The sequence below is a fragment of the Buteo buteo genome, chromosome 24, assembly GCF_964188355.1.
Source record: "Buteo buteo chromosome 24, bButBut1.hap1.1, whole genome shotgun sequence".
NCBI lineage: Eukaryota > Metazoa > Chordata > Aves > Accipitriformes > Accipitridae > Buteo > Buteo buteo.
Genome location: NC_134194.1, coordinates 13,600,781 through 13,625,443, shown reverse-complemented (window position 1 = coordinate 13,625,443; position 24,663 = coordinate 13,600,781). Strand labels below are relative to the sequence as shown.

Genomic DNA, 24,663 nt, shown 5'->3' with positions numbered 1-24,663 from the left:
GGTTTAGGTTCAGCACACCTTCATCAAATCACTGTCTCTCTCCCATCTCCAACTTACTACTTGTTGCCTACAGTTCATCTGTGGCCTGGGGTCCTGCAGGCATGCTGCTTTTATTGACACTCAGCAAGCTCTGGAGATCATTTTTTAAGTATACATGAACCCATTATCACGATGGCAGCTGCTTTACCTCGCAGTGGCTCATCTTTCAACAGGTGAATAAAGTTATTGCAAACACAGTGAAGGCATCTAAAATCAAGGGATAAATGCTGGAATTCCAGCCGGTGAAGTACAGCACAAGTAATGGCAAGTTCTGTTAAAAACTCTTTATTTTCTTATTGTGATATTTACCTGCCTTTGTGTCTTCCTAGCAATTTGTAGTTTCAGTACTCTCTATCAGGGTAACATGACATTAAGTCTAGATTCATTAAGTATTGGCACTTAAGTTTGTAACAACCAAGCCGGTATTTCCAAGTTTCTGATAGGCATAAATTAGCCATTCTCAACATTGTAGAGGAACCCCAGGCACTGCTGAGCAACCTGAACTCTGAATTAAAGTTTTTTTGAGCAGCTAGTGAGTAATAGTGCATAAACAGTACTTGTTGTTTGCTGATGAAACAACACACTTCAAATGTGTTAGTGAAATACAGTACAGTATATTTTTCCCCTTCCAAGACTCAAAAATGTACATATTTTTAAATATGATTAGGGTTTTTTCCAAAGCAAGTCACATACTGCGTAGAGTAAAAGGTAGGCTTTATTAAAGAGGAAGCTGCAAAGCACAAACAAAGGACTCACTGGTAATAAAGGTATAAATAATTCCAAAGTTTTAATGTATTTGAAATGTATTTATTTAGACTTGTACAAACACGTACAGATATTCTTAATCTGCTTCAAATACAGCTGCTGTTAAATAAAGTTTAAACCAATTCTTCAGTGAATTAATCTAAATGACCATTGTCTAAGTTTAAGTAATTTTTTTTCTCTGTATTTCCTACATTCTAAGTGAGTTGGCTTCAGTTCACACGTTTCGTTTAGTGGAAACTTGAAGTTGCACAAGGCCGATGCCTTTTATTTTTTTTTGCTTTTTCACATTTAGTGCCTCATCGCTGCACGGCAGGTTCCAGTCCTCAAACTCCTGCTGTTGACTTGAGAATTTATTGTGTTTAGGTTGAGCGTAACAGCATATACACCTGTGCTGCTGGAGCCTAAGCGTCCTGCTTGCTGGATCCCAATTGCAGTTGTGGATGTGTGAACAACTCAGAAGACAAGTCTTCAATGATAATAGGATTACTATTGGGAGATTTAATTTCTTTATCTCTCCAACCAATAAAACATCCATTGTTTTAGTGCTGGCTGACATTTTCCACTCAGATCAGATTTCTGTGGAGACTGGAAAACTGTTATGTGAGTGTAAATGAGATTAAGCTGATGCTGCAGTTTTTTATTATCTGAGCTATTAAGATTCAACACCTGAACCGGTCCCTTTGTAAGTAAGTGTGAACAGAAAAAGTATTGTGAGAAAGTCAGACATTTGAAGAAAAATGCCTGAATAGATTTGGTGGCAGTGTATGACTGAGGAAAATGATACAGAATTTGTGATGGAAAAGCCATTGTTCACCTCTGTTAAATTGGCTTTATCTCTGTTAGTTTGCTGTTATAGCACACAGAAAATAGATTTGGGATATTTTTTTCTCCAGAGATAGAAATAGATTTTTCCATATTGAAGATTTTGTTCTATCTTTTATTCTGTGCATTCTCTGCAGAAAGTGCTGAGCTCAAAGACTGAACAAGGAATGCACTGTACAGGAGTATTGTTTGCTGCTTTAAACCTCTGCTAGCAAGATATGAAGTGAATTTTCTATCAGAATGGAATTGGTTTTCAGTCCTTGTCATGCATTTGTCTTTCAGGCTGACATCCCTGCTGTGAATGGCTTTGTCTGTGGACTCGGCTTTGTACCGTTGGCAGCGACTAGGAGCTGAAAGTCCCTCCCAGCCTCTGTCAGAATCGACACCACTGCTGTTTTCTGTCAGAGACAACCCAAAATTCAACTTAAACAAATGGAGGATTGTGTTTCCTGACAATGGCAGACAGTGGAAAGACTGGAAACGAGCTTCTACATTTTATTCTGGAAACAGGATACAGACCACAAAATACACATGGTTCACTTTTTTGCCCAAAAACCTTTTTGAGCAGTTTCACAGGTAAAAAAATTCATTCAATGATACGTGAGATTTAAGAACTCTCTCTGAAATGGTGATATTTGAGGATAATGGAGAAGGGCTTCTTTTGTAGTTGCCACATTAGTAAAATTTAGGTGATGATTATTTGTAACCAAATGTCACTCGATTCACACTGAAATGGAGGTTTAAAGCAAGTAAACAGCAGGTGTGCTTAACCGACACTGTGGCCAGCTTTCTTGTTTGAATGCTAGAAGAGTTTTCTATGTAAAAATTTCAAGTTTTTATTTAAAAATCCCTCTGTTTCTGTGTTGAATAAACCTCTAATTTTTAAGAATGTGAAAAGACATTTATTGGATGTGCTGAGACACCTATGAAATTCTGTAGATTTCAGAGGCTCATACATTAGTTTTGGTATGTTTTTAATGGCATGCAAGTGACTTTGTTTACCAACTTATAAACAGTATACATGTATATGCAAGTGCTAGGTTTGAAATTATGTACTCCCCCAGCATTATGAATCATGTCAATAAGATGCCCAGGGAAATATCACTATGACAAAGATAAATGAAAGTTGTATATCCATCTCTAGCTTGGAAATTTTCATTCTATATGTTACATTTACACATTCATAATTTGACCTTCCACCATGAAGGTGGAATCCTTCATGGATTCCTGATGATGGCATTTCCATGATTCTAAACATGTGGGGTTTTACACCCATTCTGCTACATTGGTTTGGTTTTTTAAGATTTTTTGGGCTTCTGTTCGATTTTGTGCTTATTTTCAAGACTAAGGCAGTGGGGATCATTAAAGAAGTTTTAGTTCCTAGAGATAAAAAATGTTGGTAATATGTGGAAAAATGGACATAGCTGTAATATTATGAAAATGTATCTCACAGGCTCTTCCAAAGAAAAAAACAGCATGTCAGTAAGCAACTGATAAATTCATTCTGGGAAAGGAAGAGGAGGGTAGAGGAGTGGAATGAGTAATGTTCCTTTGACAGAAAATGGGGGATGTTCATTAAGGAAAGGACACATTCTAAATTCTGACTACTTTTAATTTATTTTATACCTTTTCAGGCTAGGTAATCTTTATTTCTTCTTTCTGGTGGTTCTGAACTGGTTCCCACAAATGGAAGTCTTCCACAGGGAGATTACTATGCTGCCTCTGATTTTGGTGTTGCTTGCCAGTATGATTAAGGATGCTATTGAAGACTATAGAAAATACCGATTTGATAAGAAGATAAACTTCTCTAAAACCAGGGTATATGACAAGTAAGTAAACTAAACCAATTATTCTTCCTTGCATTTGATGTGGTGGAAACTGCTCATCTGATTTTGCAGTAATTTACTCATTGGCCCTTTGGAGTACCGTAAGTTTGGAAAAGCTGTTATAAAAGAGTTTTGTTCTGCCTTTAAAAAAAACTCATCTATCCCACTTAAGTCATCCTGATATCACTGAAGTGTGTGTTGATATACAAGTTTTCATTCCAAGTTTCCAAACTAGCTTGCCAACACACACAACATCCTCTCCAGGTGACAGAAGGATCTGGAGGAAAAATGAAACGTATCCAAGTCTGGAAAGGATTATTGGGGCTGTTTAACAAACTGGAGCAATGTCTTTCAGATGTTTCACGCTAAAACCATCAATACAAAAATTAATAATCAACTACATTCAAGGTGAAGCATAACCAGGAACTGAAAAATATTTTAAAGGACTTCCAGTAAACACAGGTGATCAATACAGCATAGTTTTGCTTTGGAGGTAGTACAACACCCGCAGTAAACTGTGATGTTTGCTCAGTACTGACTCAAAAGGAAGAAATATTTTCATGTGCAATTCTTATTGCAACATTTCAATTTCATCAGAGTTTCTTGTCCAAGTACTAACTTGACTTGAAACTACTAAGCTTGTCACTACATAATGCAATAGATAGTTTTCATTTAAAAGAAGTTGAAAAGTTTGGATCTCTTCCCTTTTTCACCTCTCCTTAAGCCCAGGCCATAGAGAATTATTACTATGGTTTGTACACACCTCATTAGCTCTCTTGGAAATTAGCCCTCATCTGTGCTTACATACTTATGTGTCAGAGGCACAAGGACCAATGAGGAAGAAGAAACGAGAGGCTGGAAGGGATTACTAGGTGAGAGGGGGACGCTTTGGGTGTCCAGAAGCAGGAGGTCTATCAGAGGAGAAGGATGAGGCTGAGGGCAATCTACGTAAACTGCCCTTCAATTGCCCGTGTCTACGTATAATTCCCGCAACTACCAAACCCTAGGTTTGCTTGGTTTGGGGGGGTGGGGGTTGTTTGTTTAATAATCCACATTGCGGTCATGAATACAAATAGTAGATAGAGGAAGTAAAGGAGAGAAATACTGCCCGTGCTGGGGCTTATAGCAATCTTCCGTTGACTTCTGGGCCACAGAGCTCTGCCCATTACCTTTGAACTTCCTGGCAACTCCCAGGCTTATAAAGTGATTCCGAAACTCATGGAGTAAACTATGGAAATTGTGTGTACGTTCTTAGCTTTGTCGCTGCTCTGTGTTAAAACCGAGGCGCTTCCTGTGAGCAGATAGTCAATGCCAGGGAAAGGCTCCGAACAGGGCCTCCAGGCGTATGCTAACAGGAATAACAAAACATTCAGGATGCTTTTGTCATACGTGAGGTGCAGCCTCCCCAGCAGGCTCTAGGACCCGGTGCAGCTGCGTCAGGATGATACCTGTCCCTAGGCAGGTGGAGGTTGGAGCCGAAGGAGAGGCAGCCCTGGGCTTCGGACATCTCGACTCTTCTCTCCACCACTTAGGAGTTTATTTGGATTATTGAACTCTTCTGACTCTGTTGGTTTTCAACTTGAGGCTACTTTTTGAGAGGAAAGCAAGATGTCAAGGAAAAGTGTTCCAGGCTGCTTCTCTAGAATGATATGGAAAAAGCATTTTTTCAAGGAAACCTGCTGCCGGTGTGGTGCTCCAGACACTGAAATCCAAAATGAAGAGCTGGAAACGAGAGGAAAAGTAAAGAAAAGAAAGAAGAAAAATGAAAATAAACGAGTGATCATCTCCAATTTGCCCTTTGGAAGTAAGAAGAGGAAGGAAAATCCAAACATATACTATGACTCCAATAAAATTAAGACCACAAAATATACCATCTTGACTTTCCTCCCTAAAAATATCTATGAGCAGTTTCACCGCTTTGCCAATGTTTATTTTGTGGTCATTGCACTGCTGAATTTTGTGCCAGTGGTGAATGCTTTCCAACCAGAAGTTTCTGTGATCCCAATTTGTGTTATAATGGCCATTACAGCCATTAAAGATGCTTGGGAGGACTTTCGGCGGTATAAATTAGACAAGGAAATCAATCATATGGGATGTTACATTTACAGCAGGTGAGTTTCACACAGCTTTTATTACCAAAAAAAGTTAGCTTGAGATCTTTTATCAATGGTGAGGCTTTTTGTTTAAAAAAATTAATAACTGCTGGAAAATCACAATGATTAAGTGAAACAGGAAAAACTCATAGTGACTATATATCACCTGGTATCTGTTCTGATATTTCCTTTTTTGTTTAAACCTCATTTTCAGACTGGGAAGGTAAGTTTGAGTTTCATGGTATTGGTGTGTCCATTGGCCTCTTAAACATGGAATGCAGTGAAAACAGGTGCTTAAATAGCTATGAACACCCAGATTTCTATGGAATTTTCAAGAGGCCTTAATTCTATCAATATAGGGTAACACAGAACAAGATCTGTCATGAGACCTATTTGCATTCTTAGATGCCAAGAAACCTCCTAAAAATGTAGTTCTTTGGACTAAATTTAATTTTATACTCTACACTGTAGACTAGCTTTTACTTGTGTTTCTTTTACTGGGTTGTATGTAAAATAAAACTGTAAAAATGCAGTTTAAAAGTGGGAGATAGTAATATATGCCTCTGTTCAGTCATCTCTAAATCAATTAACTATATGTGTCTGTGCTCACTACTTCAGAATGATTCTTGACCTCTTGCTTTTAGGACTTTCAGAAGTTTGAAAATTATGTTTTATTGTATCAAAACAGTTCTCTCAGCAAAGTAGAAAATTACTTCTCCCTGCTAAAATATCATATCTCAGAGTCAAAGAGCAAAACTTTCCATCTCCGTGAATGTTGCCTGTCATCCCTCAAATTAATCAACAGTGCTTTATATAATGTGTGCTTTCACAAGCAAGATCTTGCAGAACTCTGGCTTTTATCACACAGTGCTGTCATTTCTGCTTGTTTCTCTTGCATGTGTTTGTCAGATTTTTATTTTTATATCCTGCTGGTTGAACAGGAAAACAATGGATTTGCTTGTCTGGGGGCTAAACTTAACCCCACATAAAGATAATGACTTGTCAGAAACAAAATTGCACTGCTCTCCTTGCCAACTTGTCCGAAAAAGCAGGCATTTTACAAGTTTCTAAATATTGTTCATTTGAGATTTCTTTTCCACCATGAAGACTGTCAATAATTGTAGCTCTTTGGGTAGGGTAGCAAAATTGCGTCTTCTGCCTACCTTTGAGATTGCAATCTAGTTGGATTTTTTAATTTTTTCAATATTGCATTAACCCATGAGGCAATGGATTATTTGTTAACACTTGTTAAAACCAGTATGAAAGAGAATAGGTGGTGCAGTAGGTACTAATGAATGAATCTGCATAGGAATCTTATTTATTTCCTCTTTACATAAAGCAACCATGTTAATTTATACCTGAAAGCTTTTTACCATTGGAACATGAGAAGTGGGGAATACAGTAAAACTTGGTTTGTATAAGAGAAAAATGTCCATCATGGAATTACAACATACATACAGATCCAGATTCAAGTTACAGCGATGAGTACTTTCTTATGCAGAAACTTGACATGGGCCTTTCTTAAAATTGGTTATCCCATCCCATAAAAAAGACTTTGATCTATGAATAAATCTGGTCTAGAATCTTGTCTTTGACCAAGGTTTTATGGCCCAAAAAGGTGATGTAAGGGAAAGGAAAATGAGGAGGATTTCAGACTATAGCACTCATCCTGACTGGAAAAATCGTAGGTAATTACAATTGCCATCAGATCAGTAGCTACAGCTTATTATGTCATGAATAATTTTAATCAGGCTTCTATAGCGCTTTGGGAAGCTGATATTTCTTGTTCTTCTTGCTAGCTGCAAAGTCATGGAAGAGCTTGATGTCTTCTAATTTTCTTCCTTATGAATCATCTGCTCTAGGTAATTTTTGAACATTGGTGAAAGTCTTTTTTAAGACATTGCAAATTTTGTTAAACTTGTGGCAGGAAAAAATTCTTTTTGATAGAACAACTGATCTTCCATCCTAAAATGAAAGATTACTTAGATTTTAAGAGTTAATCTTGGAGAGTGTATTGTCTTCATTTCAGATTTCAATAACAAGAACCCTGGATCCTGTTCCAAAAGAAATACAAAGGCAGAACAATCGTTTCCAAATGCTGAGTGTTCTCCAAAACTTTCTTGAAGACTAGGAGAAATGCAGTAACTTGCCTTCTTTCAACATAGAGCAAGGAAAATTGAATTTAAATAGGCTGCCCTGTAAACACATTTCTTCTCATTTTCTTTTTGCGGAGATCAGCTGAAATGGGAAATCTAGTCTGCTAGTCAAATGAAGGAAAAGATGCTTGAAGTAGTGTATTTAGAGAGCATTTAATTGAGAAAATGGGAGACAATTAATAGGCATTGTAGTGTTTTGGGGAGATGCAATAACTTAGATCTAATGTTTGATTGTGGCAATTTTAATTTCTGAACCAAAACTTTTGAAATCATAACAATTGTATACAAACTGTTGTGCTGTCAGAACAAATTGCACAACACCAAAAGAGAACAAAAAAATCAATTGCAGATGGTACAGAACTAAGTTTAATTGCCTCCTTTCTCCCGGTATTCCTTAAAATATACTTTGTTTGCTTTTAAATTTTCCAAGCAAGGGGGCTTCCATTACTACAAAACATGATTGTCAAAGCATTTTCTATGATACTATACTTTATTATCTCTTTTTAATTGCATTTAAATTCCTCAAGTCACCTGGTTTCATGCAACCCTAATTCATTATTCTTTATCCATAACATTTAATTATAATCTTCAAATATGTGTAATTTTTATTATGTTCATTTTAGTCAAGATCTGTAGATAGACCACTCTTTTCATCTTTCTTGTCAGCCAGTCCCTCCAAACCTACTGTGATTACTTTTCTCTGAACTGTCTCCAGTTTGTCATTAATTTACTAACAACAGGGGCCAGCACTGAACGTAGTATACAAACCTGTATGTGAATGTCAACCCAACAGTTCCTAAAAGCTATTATTTAATTTTCTTGAAGTTCTATACTGTTCAACGAACTAGTTTATATGTAATTAATGTATGGCCTGGATCTGATATACCCCTAGGATTAAGCTGTAATGGTCTGTAAGTACTCCATAGCATCCAGCCAGGTTTTTACATCAATTTCACACTTCTGGAAAATTTAACATAATTTTTTCTCAGTGTTTCAATAGACATTCAGATACAAATGCAAGGACTATGCACAGCTCAAAATGGCACAGCAACATGCTTGACTGAATGCACGTACATCAGACAGCAGCAGCCATAAAAACATTAATGTTATTTAAGCTATTCACGTTGCTTAATTTTAAGTGCCTAAACTTAGATATCTGAGACAGTGACTCAGAGACGCCTAGTTTATATGCTTTGAATCATCCTGTGGAGCTGTCGGATAACTAGGTAAGTCAACAGGCTTCCTAAATGAGATAGCTTGATTACTCTTTCAATAGAAAGTTCCTCTGTGATGCTTTCAGGCCCTGTGGTTTTCAAGTAGTTCCTATAAGCATCAATATCCTCTTCCTCTGTAGGTTCACCGATGTCTGTGATACAAAAAATTTAGGCTGGCCTTCACTGTGACCCTTTATCTGCTTAGTCTAAGGTTTTAGAAGATGTAAAGTTTTCTGCATCAGCACTAACTCTGAGTTAGTCCTAGAGCAGTGATGTGGAAATAAGGAAAAAACAAAGAACTCATCTCTGTGTTGCACAAAGTCAGAACTGCCAACAGCTGAAAAGCTGGAAGTGGCTTAAGCTAGACTCACTGGTTTGAAAGACAATTAAAATATTTCAGTCAATTGCAGTTTTCTAATTCAGTGTTGTAATTTATCTCTCTGACAGCAATGGAGATCCGCTTGACTACAGGTTACTGTGTGTATATATAGTATACTTTCTATTTTCTTAAAATTAGGGAAGCTGGGTAGCGAGGACGAAGGCTGCTTTTCTATTTCAGCCTCCTTCATATGCTCTGATAAGCTGGACCTTCTGAAGGGAGGAGAGTTTGCACCTCCCCTGGATGCTGCCCATGTCTGGGAGAGCAACGGGGACTGGCCAGGGATGTAACGACCAACAGAGCTCTGTGGTGTCTGGAAGACAGCAGAGAAGGGTAGGGAGCACGCTTGAAAACATAAATTGACCTACTGTCAAATCTCAGAGGTGAAAGAGAAAAGAAAGCTTTCCTCTGAATGCCAGAAACATCACATGCAGCTCATTCAACCCAGGGTGAACCTGAAAGTTTGTACAGTAAAAAGCAGGACGAGAGGAAAAATCCATCCTGCCAAGGGCACAGTAAGCAAAAAGAGATTTGTTGCCAATGTTTTAATTTAAAGTCCTGTTCAGCAGCACTGAGTTTGCATTTGTTAAAGAGCCTTTTCTTTATGCTTTATTACTTTTGTTTTCTAACAAAGCATAACTTTAAAGACTAGGAGCCTGCTAGAGGCTTTAGTGGGCTCATTTTATACACCAAAAAAAGAGAGTGTAAAGCCTGTGGCTCGCTTCAAGTCCCACCACATTCCCTCAGGCAGAATTGCAATCAGTTTTCTTGGGCATAGCAATATCAAGGCTTCTACACCTCAGTGGTGCCTTCTCTCAACAGTGCATGAATTTCATCAGCTGGAGGCTGAAGGTCTTCTCAAGATCTCCACCTCTTATACGGCTGAAGGTGCATTCCTATGACAGCCACAAAGCATGCACTTTGTTCAGTGGAAACATGAATTATTTCTTATAAGAGTAGCAATGACTGCATGATTATTATGTGCTATGATATCATTGCAACTCAGTATCCATCAGGAAAGATCCAATGCCACTCCCTTGCTTAATGTCAAACGTGAGTATCTTGTTCTCTGTGTGGGACTGTCACTGGCAGTGGGCATCCTCTGCTCTGTCATCTGTATAGCTCTTGTATGTACCTCAGGTACTATGGAATTTTTGTACCTAGTTTAACTATGGATACCTGAATTAACAGTGGCTTTTAGTGAAGGCAGGAACAGTGCCTTCTGTTTGTGCAAGCTGAGGCATTCTTCAAACTTCCAGTGAGCTGAGAAAATGGCCTTAACCAACAGTACACTCAGGTTTGTTACGTCACCATGCAACTGCTTGAAACCAGTGGTACCAAAATTGTGAAGAAATAGTTAAAACATGAATTCATCTTATGATGAGCATGCTGATTGTGTGGTGAAGAAATACGTGACGTGCTGCACTGACTAAATGCAAAAGAAAAATGTCAAGTTTTCAGCGCTCAGCTGGTCCAGGCAGCAACACTTGAAAGTCAAAGAGCAGCAAGCTAGCAGTTCTTGTCAGTCAGTGGGTATTGCTACAGTGAGGATCCTTGGTCTTTGTGGAAGAAAATCCATAAATACATTACTAATGCTACCACTGGTTTGTATATTGCCTTATCAGAGCTTTCTTCAAGATCTATTACCTGCCAAGGCATTTAAAGCTGCTTCACAGCAAAGGTTCAATGGTTTAGCAGACAGCAGCAGAACCTAATGACTAAAGACAAAGGGCAGATAAAAAAGAACCTATGGTTTTGGCTCAGAGACCTGCAGAATCATGACCTCATAGCATTAAGCTCCATCCTGCCTGAATCTGTCTGAGTTGTAACACACCACTAAAACCTGGAGAGAAGCAGGTTTCTGCCACGTGACCTCAAGAGCTACATGGTCATGTAAGGAGATGAGTATAGCAAAAAAGCTGATCTCGGCTGTGGCTTCCAGAAACTTGGTAAGTTAATGGGAGTCCTTAGAAACTAATGCTACTGATTAGCAGTCATTAAGTAAGTAACCTTGGAGTTACCTGTTCATTCCAGCTGGTGCCAGGCAGAATCATAGCAATAGCATTTTGTTCAATGCAGTATTAAAAAAAAAAAAAAAAAAGATCTTCCTAAATACAGTAATCCATAAATTACAAAATGAACCTAGTAAAGTCTAAGGAGATGTGTTCTCAAAATACTTTTTACTTATATTAATTTTATTTCTTCATTTGGTACAGGTCATTATAAAATTGAGACAAAAATTAAAAATGTGAGTTAAATCTAAAACCTTGTATACGGACATATAATACATTTATAAAGTTCTGGTACTTAAAGTTCACATCAACTTGAATTGATTACTGTGTTGGTTTTGGAGGGGATAGAGTTAATTTTCTTCACAGTAGCTAGTATGGGCCTATGTTTTGGATTTGTGCTGAAAACAGTGTTGATAATGCAGGGATGTTTTCGTTATTGCTGAGCAGTGCAGCACCATTACGGAAGTTGAATATAGGCTTCTTTTATCACTGAGACAATAACTTCCTTGTTAGGATGCTATGGGCAGTTTTGGCACATAAAAAGGTAGGATCTGTTGCTAGCATTGAGGAATTTGGAATGCCAAACCAGTATAATTAAAGATGAATTTTATTAAACTTCAGAAAAATTTCACTCCCGTTATCTTTAAAAGATGCTCATTGCCATCTTAAAGTAGTACTCAAATCCTGAGAGAGAGTTTGGGGCTACGGGGAAAGACTACAGCTGCTTGCTAATGAGGGCTTGTTACAGGACTGGCCGCTGCTAAATGACATCATTGATGCTGCTGGGATGATGTTCGTGTCACAAAAACAACCTTCCCAGCCGCTGTAATGGTAACATGGCAGAAGCAGGTGATGAATTGGCATGGACAACACAGTACCTTCCCGTGGTCAGATAATATCTCTAGCTCAGGAATACTATCAGCCAAGTTGTGCTGTACTCTGACCTATGGACAGCTTTCAGAAATCAGTCCCTTTCCAGTCTAGTGCCTTCTTGAAGTCCTAAATCTGCTCCTTTGTTGTCAGTATTTCAAAGTTTTATGACAGTAGCTCCTAACTGTGAGGTCATGGCCACAAAGTGCTATTTGAAAACATTTTGTGAGGTTTTTCCTGGTGTAATCTTTGATAGCATAAAAATGTGTGGGATTTCGATTTGCAAAAATAGACTGTAAAGGATAAGTAGCTGTGTGATTCTACCTGTTGTCTGTGTAGAACTGAGAATCTCAGAACATTACAATTTTTTATAAAGTAGGTGATGCTTGAGGGGGCCCATTTTCAAATATAACATTCTAGTGAATTTACATAAGATAAAGTACAAACATTTGGCTTTGTCTATTTGTGACACTGATATTTTTTTCCAAGTGTTATAACTTTGTGGCAATTTAGGGAATGAAAGGTTGAGCAAACAATGTCTTTACTTCAAGCTGCAAAGGATCCTGAGGTGAAGCTTGCAGTAATTCAAGGAAATAAGACTCACTGAACTAATTGGATGGTATGATACTTCTAGATGATAAAGATTTCTGAAGATCTTTCTCTAAGACAATCTAGGACTCATACACATGCTGGGGAGTGCACATGAAAAATGACCTTTATTTAATCTCCTCTGGGGAGCAGACCAATAATTTTTATTTGCTCCCATTCACCATCCATTTTGACCCAGTTTTTGTTTGAGATTTATCTTTATTGAATCCAAGGACATGAAATTAAATTGTTGACACAAAGTCAATAATTTATTCATGCTCCCCCACAATCTCCAGCCACAGCAGGATTTTTTTATGATCCTTTCTTCCCAGAAATGACTTCATAAAGTCTATTTCGTTTGAGCCTTTTGGTCAGATATGATGAGTCCAATAACAAATTCTGGCAGACTTCACTTCGACTGTTCAAGGCTAAATGCCTCTTTTTGTCAGCACTCTCCTCTGATGGGCATTATCATGCTACCCATTACCCCAGGACAGCAAGGGAACACTTTTTAACTGCGCCGTTGATAAATTGACTGGTAAAGGAGAGAAGGTACTGAGAAACTTTTATTTTAGATCATGCCTTTGGCATCCCACAGCCCTGAAGCCCCACAGAATCATAGAATGGTTTGGGTTGGAAGTGACCTTAGAGCACATCTAGTTCCAACCCCCCTGCCATGGGCAGGGACACCTTCCACTAGACCAGGTTGCTCAAAGCCCCATCCAACCTGGCCTGAACACTGCCAGGGATGGGGCATCCACAGCCTCCCTGGGCAACCTGTTCCAGTGCCTCACCACCCTCACTGTAAAGAATTTCCTCCTAATATCTAATCTAAATCTACCCTCTTTCAGTTTAAATTCATTACGCCCTGTCCTATCACTACATGCCCTTGTAAAAAGTCCTCTACAGCTTTCCTGCAGGCCCCTTCAGGTACTGGCAGGCTGCTATAAGGTCTCCCCGGAACCTTCTCTTCTCCAGGCTGAACAGCCTCAACTCTCTCAGCCTGTCCTCACAGGGGAGGTGCTCCAGCCCCCTGATCAGTTTTGTGGCCTTGCACTGGAGTCCCTCCAACAGGTCCACGTCCTTCTTACGCTGGGGGCCCCAGAGCTGAACGCAGTACTGCAGGTGGGGTCTCTCAAGAACGGAGTAGAGGGGGAGAATCACCTCCCTCGACCTGCTGGCCACACTTTTTTTTGATGCAGCCCAGGATACGGTTGGCTTTTTGCGCCGCAAACTCACATTGCTGGGTCATGTTGAGCTTCTCATCAATGAACACCCCCAAGTCCTCCTCCACAGGGCTGCTCTCAATCCACTCGCAGCTCAGCCTGTATTTGTGCTTGGGATTGCCCCAACCCATGTGCGGGACCTTGCACTTGGCCTTGTTGAACATCATGAGGTTCACAGAGGCCCACCTCTCAAGCCTGTCAAGGTCCCTCTGGATGGCATCCCGTCCCTCCAGCATGTTGACCGCACCACACAGCTTGGTGTCGTCGGCAAACTGGCTGAGTGTGCGCTCAATCCCACTGTCCATGTCACCGACAAAGATGTTAAACACCACCGACCCCTGAGGAATGCCACTCATCACTGGTCTCCACTTGGACATCGAGCCGTTGATTGCAACTCTTTGAGTGTGACCATCCAGCCAATTCTTTATCCACCAAGTGGTCCATCCATCAAATCCATGTCTCTCCAAGTTAGAACCAAGGATGTCGTGCAGGACTGTGTCAAATGCTTTGCACAAGTCCAGGTAGATGATGTCAGTTGCTCTTCCCTTATCCACTGACGCTGTAACTCCATCATAGGAGACCACCAAATTTGTCAGGCATGATTTGCCCTTAGTGAAGCCATGTTGGCTGTCACCAATCACCTCCTTATTTTTCATGTGCCTTAGGATAGTTTCCAGGAAGATCTGCTCCATGATCTTGCTGGGCACAGAGATGAGGCTGACTGGCCTGTAGTTCCCCAGGTCTTCCTTTTTTCCCTTTTTAAAAACAGACATCAGGGTGGTTGAAGTCCCCCATGAGGACTGGGGTTTGTAAACATGACACTGCTCCTATCTGCCTATAGAGGACCTTATCCACTCGCTCTTCCTGGTGGGGTGGCCTGTAGCAGACCCCCACTCTAATGTCACCTGTCCCTGCCCTCCCTTTCATCCTGACCCATAAGCTCTCTGTCGGCTCCTCATCCACCCCCAGGCGGAGCTCCATGGACTCCAGCTGGTCACTGACATAGGGGGTGACACCCCCTCCTTGTGTCCCCTGCCTGTCCTTCCTAAAGAGCCTGTACCCTTCCTTTCCAACACTCCAGTCATAGGAGCCATCCCACCACACCTCTGTGATGCCAATAAGATCACAGCCGTGCAGGCGTGCACATGTCTTTAACTCCTCTTTTTTTATTCCCCATCCTACACGCATTTGCATAGAGGCATTTAAGCTGGGCCCCTGATGAAGCTGACTTACTGGCTGGAGCGGCTGGAATTCCTTTGTGCTGCTATAAGAATCAGACTTCCAGCTTTCCACCTATTGTAAATCACCACGTTTTGTTTATTTCATTGGATAGATGTGTTTGCCCTTTTTGTATGTTTCTCATCAGACCATCTTAGATTTATGAAGCTCCTCTGTTTATTTAGCAGCCGGAACTTGTGCTATGAACTTTAATCATTGAACAGAAAATGGGCAGTGTTCCCAGTTACAGGAATTGCTAAAATGAAACTGCTTCATTTGAAAAAGTCTTGTTAGACAACCCAGCCAGTGCTGCTGTGGGGTGCACCAGGTTCCTTGTGAAGTATTTTTCTTCTTTCCATCCATTGGTAATTCTCTAAAAAGTTGTAGAAAACCTTTGTACTGTAGGAAACTGTTAATCTTACAGCTCCAGCTGAATAGTTCCTTCAGGAAAAGAAAATGTGTTTCTTTACCAAATTCAATGCTCGTTGGGAGAGAGGAACATTCTGTTCACCTGACTGCAGGTTTGGGATTCTAGCAATTCCTGAACTCTAGACCTGTGCTTAGTAAGACTTTTCCTCTGATCTGAAAGGGGTCATTTGGCTTTTCTGACTCACCATCTCCTCTGTAATTAGTGAATGGGCAGAACCTGAAGCTTTATGTGTAATGGATGCTTCATAAGGAATTATTGGAAACACATTACAAATCTGTGACTACTGTGACTTATTTCTGCTAACCTGGTTTCTTTAGGCTGATGTGGAAGACAACCAGCTGGGCAAGGCCCTTCTATAGCATTTTATGAGCAGAAAAAATCAGAAGCGTGTTCAATAAACTTCAGAATTGTGCAGGAGTTGACGTACAGAGAGGTAGGGTTGCCCTGCAGAAGGGCAAATCATAGCAAACATTACATGAAAACTATACACAGCATCCAAATGTCTAGGATAGCCAGACAAGACATCTGCTTGCTCTAAACTGCTTCTGTACCCTCGTTTTTATGTTTTGAACAAACAAATTAAGAAGTTTTACCCAGAAAGTGTTTGACATGTAAAGGATTCATACTTACTTAGTTGATTCGCTATATTAACATTAGTATCTACTTTGTAGAGCAATGAATACTCAACATGCACCTGCTTAAATAATTTTCAAATAGAAATTGAGCTGGAAGTTTTTTTTAAACGCGTAGTAACATCAAATTAACTTACGACAAACCTCTGTTCTTCATTGTGGTCTTTTATGTCTGTTGTTGAGAAAAAGGACATGCAGATAAGTAGAGTCAGACAAAAGAAGAAATGAATGAAAAATTCAGGAATGAAAAACTAATGTAAGAAGGAAAAATTATTGCTACAATACCATTATTTAGTAAGCACCTCACATCTGGCATTAAAGGGATTTAAATAGGTTGTGGGGAGTTTGGGACATTCTTTTTTTGAATAAAAAGTGGTTACCACTGGGAAATGCACAGAATTTAACTGCATGCATAACCTTTGCAGGAAGCTGTTATTTCACGTTGGTTTACAGATAAAGGTATCAGCCAAGTGCAAGGGTTGGCCTGACAGCAAGCATCGTGGCTGGGTCTCCTTTACAGAAGGCCAGGAAAGTAGGTTAGCAGGAAATAGCCTTTGGCCTGACTCTGAAGCAATGCTTGGATGCGTGAACTGTAGCAAGACACTTTATCTGCTATATCACTGCTCCCCGTCTCATGATACAAACACTTAATTGAAAGACAGTATTCTTCAGGCAATAGATGAGGAAGATTAAAAACTTAAGCAAAAATAAGACTCTGAGTCATTACAAAAAGCCTTTTACTGTCTGTGTAGCAAAGTACCGTGAGCATTTTCCCTCTTACAGAGCAAGGCATAAGATGATTCAATTATTCATATTGAAAAAATAATTTCCTCCCAAAGTGTTAGAGGAACTGGGCTATTGTTGCCCATGTAGTTTTCCCATTAACTAGTTTTAAAGCTTATTGTGCAAGTTTTAGTTTGCTTAGATGATTGAGAGCAGTTAAAGGATCAATTATTGAAAATGTAGTGTCAAAAAAGCTTGCTATTTCCTGAACCATTGAGCACTGATTTGTTAATGTAATAGTAATTTCTTTTCCTTGAACCTCATAGGCTCTTTTTCCTTTCTTCTTTTTTTTTTAGAAGCTCTTTGTTTCTTACCTTAACTTTTCCATTAAACTTGAGCTCTAATTGCATTTTTTTTGCTTAATATTAAGGGGTTATTTATCTGCTGTTCTACCTTTTGAAGTTGTTTCTGTGCACTAAGCTCAAGATTTGTAATTACCTTTTGAAAGTTACAAACTGGAAAGACCTGAAGCAAGTGTAGCTGAGATATCAGTTTCCTTCTGTCAGGATCCATATGCTGTTGTTGGAAAGTATCTGAGAAATGGTCATATAGTCAAAAACAATATCTTTTGGTGAAATGTCTAAATTTCTTGAATAAGATACTTTAAAACACCTCTGTTAGTCTGAACAACTTTCTGTCTTTTGCTGTGGAGATTATAGGGCTAATGGTAGAATGAAAGAGAACTTTTGTTGTAGTTTCTTTTTATTCCATGTAAAGATTCTATTTGAATGTGATATATGGTGAAGTGACACTATGAAAGTGTCTAACATTAATTTCTAGCTGTTGTGCTGTGTCTTTTAAAAAAAAAATACAGCAATGTGTTACCACCCCCCTATTTTCTGTTTTTGAAGCCCCACAAACCAGGAGGCCAGCCTTCCTAATGTCACTATTCACCCATGACATGTTTCTAATGCAACAGGGAAGAACGTGCTTACGTTGAGAAATGCTGGAAAGATGTCCGAGTGGGGGATTTTGTGCAGCTGCAGTGTAACGAGACCATCCCAGCTGACATCCTACTGCTGTACTCCTCTGATCAGAATGGGATCTGTCACTTGGAAACTGCCAACCTCGACGGGGAGACCAACCTTAAACAACGACAAGTGGTGATGGGGTTCTCTAGCCAGGTAAGTCTGCTGAAAACGCAGCCCATGCCGTGCGGGGTTAGTCTGGGCCCATTTGCACACCAGTTCCAGCCATGAAGTGCACCGGTTCTGACGGGCTGGTTGCGCTGGTACAGCTAGGAAAGTGTTTTGCTGTTGGAGCTAACACTTTGTATGGAAAGCAGCCGTTTGTCCTAAAAGATTTTTGTTATTCTGGCACAGGCTCATTTGCTAGGCAGGTAGATGTATGGCAGTTCAGCTAGGAATTGCTCTAAGGCACACTAAGTTGTAATGGAATCTTTTATAGGAGTATAATAAGCAATTGAATGGGAACTCGAGGTAAATTAAAATGCAAAAAGTTAAATAAAAGTGATATGCTTGACATCAGTTTGGCTGTTAGCAAGAGATTCAGTTTGAATGCTTAAAATCACCATTTTTTTTTCTATAGGCCGTATCATTTGCTTTTTACACGCACTTTACTGGTATGTTCTCTCGACTCATGTTTGATAACCCTGAAGTAAACAAGAAAATATGACTTAGGGAGCGTTGTATTTGTTACATTTTTAAATATCTTTTCAAACATAGCAGGGCAGTTTTTCAAATAACACAAAACAAGTTTAAGGAGTTGTAGCATGTGAAGAGGAATATTTTGTTCCGTTGGAATCACTCCAGCAGTCAGGAAATCCAAAAACCTGGCAGGTAATTCTAGGAATGCCGTCCATTTGTTTAGCCATTAGTAGCAGTGCCATTAGGAAGATCTTTTGGGGTTATTGGTGGGTGGGACACAGCTGCCAGTGAGCACCCAGATTAATTAAATAAAAGTACAGCATTTCCGTGGCCAGCTGTGGTCAGGTACTGTACTCCAGTGTTAGTTGCTCTTTGTTCAAACGAAAATCACTTTGCAAGCACAATTAAGGGCTTTCTCAGGTTGTGGATGCTGTAGTATAAAGCATACCTTTCCCAGCGCTTTCCAATGATGATTAGGGAGAGTTTTATTTCCTGAGAAACACTGAAGATTTTTAACATGTAGAGATTTAGAAAAAAACCAATAAACTGGTTACTTAAATAAAAAAAATAAAAATGCTGCATTTGTGTCACATAGTCATAGCATATACATTAGGTTTTGTATTTTTGCTTTTTGAGGAAAACAGAGTGCTCTGCTATCATACAAAATGCAAACTTTTTGCCTCAGTCATTTATAGTATGAGGAAGTCTTTCTTTAAATCAGAAAATCTCTGCATGCTCAATTATGCTTCAGACTGCCTATTCACATTTATTTTCCTTAGACTTTGAGGTTTTGAACTAAAAAAAACCCAGTGCACTAAGTATCGTATGTACAGGTTTTAGTGTGCCAACTTCTTCCTTGTTCTTTGAGCTTTGTTTATTCCTGCAATTCACGTGCTGCATAAAACTTACTCAGATTTAATTGTGTCTATAAAGTGTGACTCTTTAAGGAGGGAGGAAATACGTATGAACTGGGCTTAGTTCTTTGGTTTAGGATATGCTTAGCAACATTGAATTCACCTATCTGTAAAAGACTGAGGAAGGATTATTATTTTTTTCCTTTTATGCCATTTTCTAACTTGAATTTTCAAATGTAAAATTTTTGTCATCAAACGAAAAAAGTTTGAGACAACAACCATCCTTCTATACCCCTTTCTGGCGAGAACCTATTCGTTTTCTTCATTAGTAATCAGTTCTTCAGGCACCTTTTGCATCTTCCTGTTCTCATGTTGTACAAACATTTGTAGCACAACCAAATATGTACTGATTTTCTTGTTGAGTTTGCTGAGTTGAACAAGATTCAGCAGAGATGAACAATATCTCTTAAAAGAGATTCTAAAAATATTCAGCCACACGGGTCAGAAGGTATACAAAATGCCCTTATATTCATCAAGCTTTTATATTTCCTCCAGCTTTTTTTTTTTTAGATGAGATTCTCTACTTGCTTGTACTTAGATATTATATATATATATTTAAAACAAAAAGAATATATGTATTGCTCAGGAAAAAAAAAGAACAGGAGAGAGAAAATAATGTAAAAATTAAAGCACAGTGAAGAAAAAATTGAGACTTGAGGACTGGCAGGGTAAGGAAGTCGTCTTGCAGTCTGGCAAAGTTTTTGTGAATTCCAGTGAAGGATTCCCAGGATTCTCAGTTTCTGAAGGAATCTAATCTCTGGAAGTCTCTCTTCATGTAGAAAAATGTAGGGAGGCCCAGCAGCAGACTTGATTTCCAGCTTTCCTAATGGGAGGAGTTTGGATTGAAGTGAGGTCTTTTCAGGTTTTTTTAAAGATTTTATGGCACAGCAATAATGATTCTCTTTCACATTTCTCACATCTCATTTTTATTACATTTTCTTAATCTAAAATCAAAGTTTTGTCTATTTTTTTCAGTTAAGAAAAAAACACTACTTACGGCAGTCAAGTACCTCTCATGCTGTCTGCTTTCCAGACTGCTTCATGCAGTCCAAAACCCAAGCCTGTTTCCTTGAACACAGGGGAAATCAAACAAAATTGTGTCTCAGTTCAGCTCCAAGCTCTTTTTGAGTGAGCACTTAGCCTGAAAAGCTCTGTCTTGTTTTGTCTCTCCCAGTGGTTTGGACTTATTCTACTGCCTTCCCTCTTTTGGGTTTGTTTGTTTGTTTGCTTGTTCATCTTGGGGGGTATTTTTTCTTTTGCTATTAGTCTTGCTTCTAGTCTTATTTGAATGTGATATGTTTATTCAAATGTGTGGGCTCCTATTTTATGATTATACTATCCTGGCCAGCAACGTAACTCTTCTAACATATTTCAAAATCCTAATAAAACCTGAATTTCTTTTCATTTGAGCTTGCTTTTGGTTGAAGGCTGTTTTCCTTTCGGAAACAATTTGAACTATTTGTTACACTGACTTTAAATTAAGACAGATGTTTTCACTAACTGGCATCTGTGATATCTTGTTCAATACACAGCATTTTCTTCATTTCATTTAACCAGTTATTAATCCAAGAGAGGAAAATCTGAGCTCTTTACTCAGCCCCTCTGAGATAAACTCCCTCTGCCTCTCCTCATAGTGCTCCAGCCCCCAACTATCCTGGCGGCCTATATTTAGCTGGTCTTAGTGTTTAGAGTTTCAAGGACTCATTGGATTTGACACTCATTCTCAGTGTGTTTCCTCTTCCAGAATACTTTGTTTGAACCCGAATTTTTCCGAAACACCATCATCTGTGAAATGCCTAACAATGATCTCAATAAATTCAAAGGGTACATGTAAGTATTTGTTATCCATAAATATATTTTGTATCTGAACTTTAATATTTCTCTTGGAGGAACTGGATGGAAGGAACTATTTTGCAAAAATTGATGTATGTCACTATTATCTATTCCTGGATTCAGAAGTCAATATAAAATGTAGACTGGAAACTGTGTTTTGAGGCAAGAGAGAACCAACACTTGACATTGAATTTGCGGTTGTTTCACACAAACTGTTCTCACAAGGCTTCAGCTCTTTTCAGAATTCAGACGTAAGCTCATTTATGTTTGACCTGAGGGTTAGGCTAGGCTAGATTTTAAATCTAAATCCTTCCTAATGTTTAAAGATATTCAGCTGCATGGCTCTAGTTTCTTCATATTTACAGCCACAGGGAAAAGGTATCCAGGATCTAACAAACAAATCAGATTTTATCCTTACAGCTAGAAAAAGCAAGCAAGCAAGAAAAATCCTGCTGAAGCAATGTGTTAGACTAGTATAAAAAAGTGTTTGGGTTTTTTTAGTGTAAGCCTATGCTTCTGAGGAAAAAGCCACATTCTCTGTTCCTTATGTTCTTTCTTCATTAAATAATTCTGGCACAGGCATAACAGAGAAATCTATACTAGAAAATTCAGCAGATTTAAGGCCATTTCTTGGCTACGTGGCCCATTTTTATGGCATGGCTCATGTCATAAAATTCTCTTACCCTCCAATACAGGGCAGCTGTTTCCCAAGCCCCTCTTCAGAGCAGTCGTTGGTCCACGCTGATTCCCACATCACACCAGAGAATTGTCCAAAATACCTGCTGCCCCAGACCAAATGCATGCCCCACGTTATGCGAATAATTTAACTGTGTGAATGTGCCAGCATCCCTATCCATGCCCGGCTTCTGTGAAGTTTACTAGTAGCTAAACTAGGAGTTAATGTCTCTGTAAGAATGCAGTGAGAATGTTGCACCTGGAGTAGCTAAAAACAGCCAGATCCTCTGACATGAGTAAATTAGAGGGTTCTCGTCTATTAGCGCTGGCTATGCTTAATCTGGTCTTGAGAATTTATGCCCTTTAAAAATGATGCCTCTATTAACAATGCCATTTCCCCTCTACTGTGATATCTTAAAAGGGAAGAAGAGGTCAAGTTTGTATTGATCACTGCCTGTGGTTGCTGGCTTTGAGGACCACTGGGTATAATCTAAATTGCAGCAATCCTTCCAATTAGCCTGCTCTAATATGACACAAGAGCACTGAGATTATAGAAACGTAGGTGATACATCATAAGAAAACACACACAAATATACACCTTTAGGACCCAAGACTGGCTTCAAAAATCTTCAAATCTCTGTGGAAAGTCTGTAAGAGAAATCTCTTTCTGAAATGCTTATTAACTTACCTGCCCGGTGGAATATGGAATTAGCTGCCTTTCTCTCCCTGCTTCAGGGGCAGATGAAAGAATTTGCCAGTGAAAATTACTTACTAACACTTAGTGGAGTTTCTGTCTTTGGCCTGCTGTTATTTGAGCTATTTTGTAAACACAACTTACTTGGAGCAGGTTACATTTTTCTCCAAGAAACCTTAATAAATTATTGAGGCTCTATTGCCTTGCTATAAAAGGGTAGCAGTACTCTCTCTGCTAAAAATGATAAGAAAGAACTTAGTGACATCCATCTGACATGCCTGACCACAGCGAATTCTGCTCAAGGGGATGCAAGAAGGCTTCTATTTAATGAGTTTACCAAGGCTGAATCTAGATTCCCAGAAAAACAGCTTTCTTTCATTATTTTTTACAATTCTACCAGCTGTAGGTTGTTGGCATACAAACCTTTTCACTCCTCTAGTTTGATGTCATGTAATCATGTGCAGCTGCACATAGACATAGGACTGTATTTAGCCCCGAGACAGCACCTAACCTTGTCTTCCACTTAAGTGATGCTGCAGTTCACTGGTAAATGCAATGCCAAATATTAAATAGAAAGTAGTAAAAGACACGTAGTCTAGAAAAAAAATCTTTTTCTGATGCTGATATTTACATAACAAAACCAGACGGAGTGAGTGAAGTGAAAAATCTCAGCTTTGCTAAAGATCTCAGGAGAAGCCTACCAGAGTGTATAATAAAAACTGTGAGCAGAAGTACTTTTATGCTTTCATTTTCAGAACCAAGTAACAAATAGCCTGCCTGATGGAGCACTGACCTTAAAATTTCCATTAAGCTTTCACTGGTCTCTTCTGCTAGCAGAAGGACCTGGTGTGTGATTGGACACCTTCAGCCAGGATGAAAAGTCTTCCATCCAGTGTGAGAGTGAGGAGGAGAGCCTCAGCCTAGAGACTGTTCAAGCAAACTGAGGTTCACAAAGATGAGAAGCCTTTTGGTGGCTGACAGAGAGACAGAGGCTCTTACATGGTGCAGATGTATTCATCTGAACCTCTAGCAGAAGGCAAACCCAGCTCAGGTTTCTAAAAGAATTTCATCTGAATGAAGTTGCATAATATATCTTGGCTTCATTTATGAGATACTGAACCTGCCAGATAAGGTATCAAGTGAGAGCCAAACTTGCTTCATATTGACATCATGATACACACACCATGCAAGCTGTCTTTAAAAGAGATAGTTGGGCTTCTCTGTAACTTCTTACTGGAGTCTTTATTGAAGCTGAGTGAAATACAGGCAAAATAGGGCCTTCACAGTTCCTTGATTTCAACTTGAAACAGACATGCACACAAAAATTTTGCTTAACAGTATATTAGAATAGAAAAAGGCATTGCTTTATTTTATTTTCTTTCTTCCAGGGAGCAGCCAAATCATGAACGGATTGGTTTTAACATTGAAAGCCTCTTGCTTCGTGGATGTACAATCAGAAATACTGAGGCTGCAATAGGAATTGTTATATATGCAGGTAAGATGTAAATCTAGGTAAACATAGAATTTCCCTGTAAATATCCTTAAGTAAATACATGTAGTCTAATATTGCACCACAATTTGACATTTTGTTTTAAGAACTGCTAGTGCATGGGAAAATTACATAGCTTTTTGAAGAAAAGGTATTACTCATCCAACTCCAAAGCCAACAAGTCCTGTGCTGGGTGTCTGGCAAGTGACAGTATCCTTGTGTATGTCAAATATCTTGCTGTCTTTGAAATATCTTGCAAAAATATCCAGACGAGTAAAAAATTGCTAAGGTGAGTTGAACTCTCATCTCTGCAGCTCTGATCATAGTACTAAGGGAGGTCTCACTGGCTCCTCAGGGTAGAAACTGATGCAGCTGAAGATCTACCCAGAAAAAAAAAA

General features: G+C 39.1%; 1 protein-coding gene across 2 annotated transcripts in view; it reads left to right on the top strand.

The window, feature by feature from the left end:
* Positions 1-1,924: 1,924 nt before the first annotated feature.
* Positions 1,925-24,663, top strand: part of ATP10B (ATPase phospholipid transporting 10B (putative)) — a 59,039-nt gene continuing 36,300 nt past the window's right edge. The window contains exons 1-5 of one of the 2 annotated variants that reach the window (XM_075056645.1): positions 1,925-2,202; positions 3,261-3,455; positions 17,973-18,177; positions 21,319-21,404; positions 24,165-24,271. In XM_075056645.1, the coding sequence (XP_074912746.1) occupies positions 1,928-2,202; positions 3,261-3,455; positions 17,973-18,177; positions 21,319-21,404; positions 24,165-24,271 (868 nt within the window). In that variant the 5' untranslated portion in view covers positions 1,925-1,927. Of the gene's footprint in view, positions 2,203-3,260; positions 3,456-4,901; positions 5,564-17,972; positions 18,178-21,318; positions 21,405-24,164; positions 24,272-24,663 lie in introns of those variants that run through there. The other variant, XM_075056644.1, reaches the window with a different exon arrangement.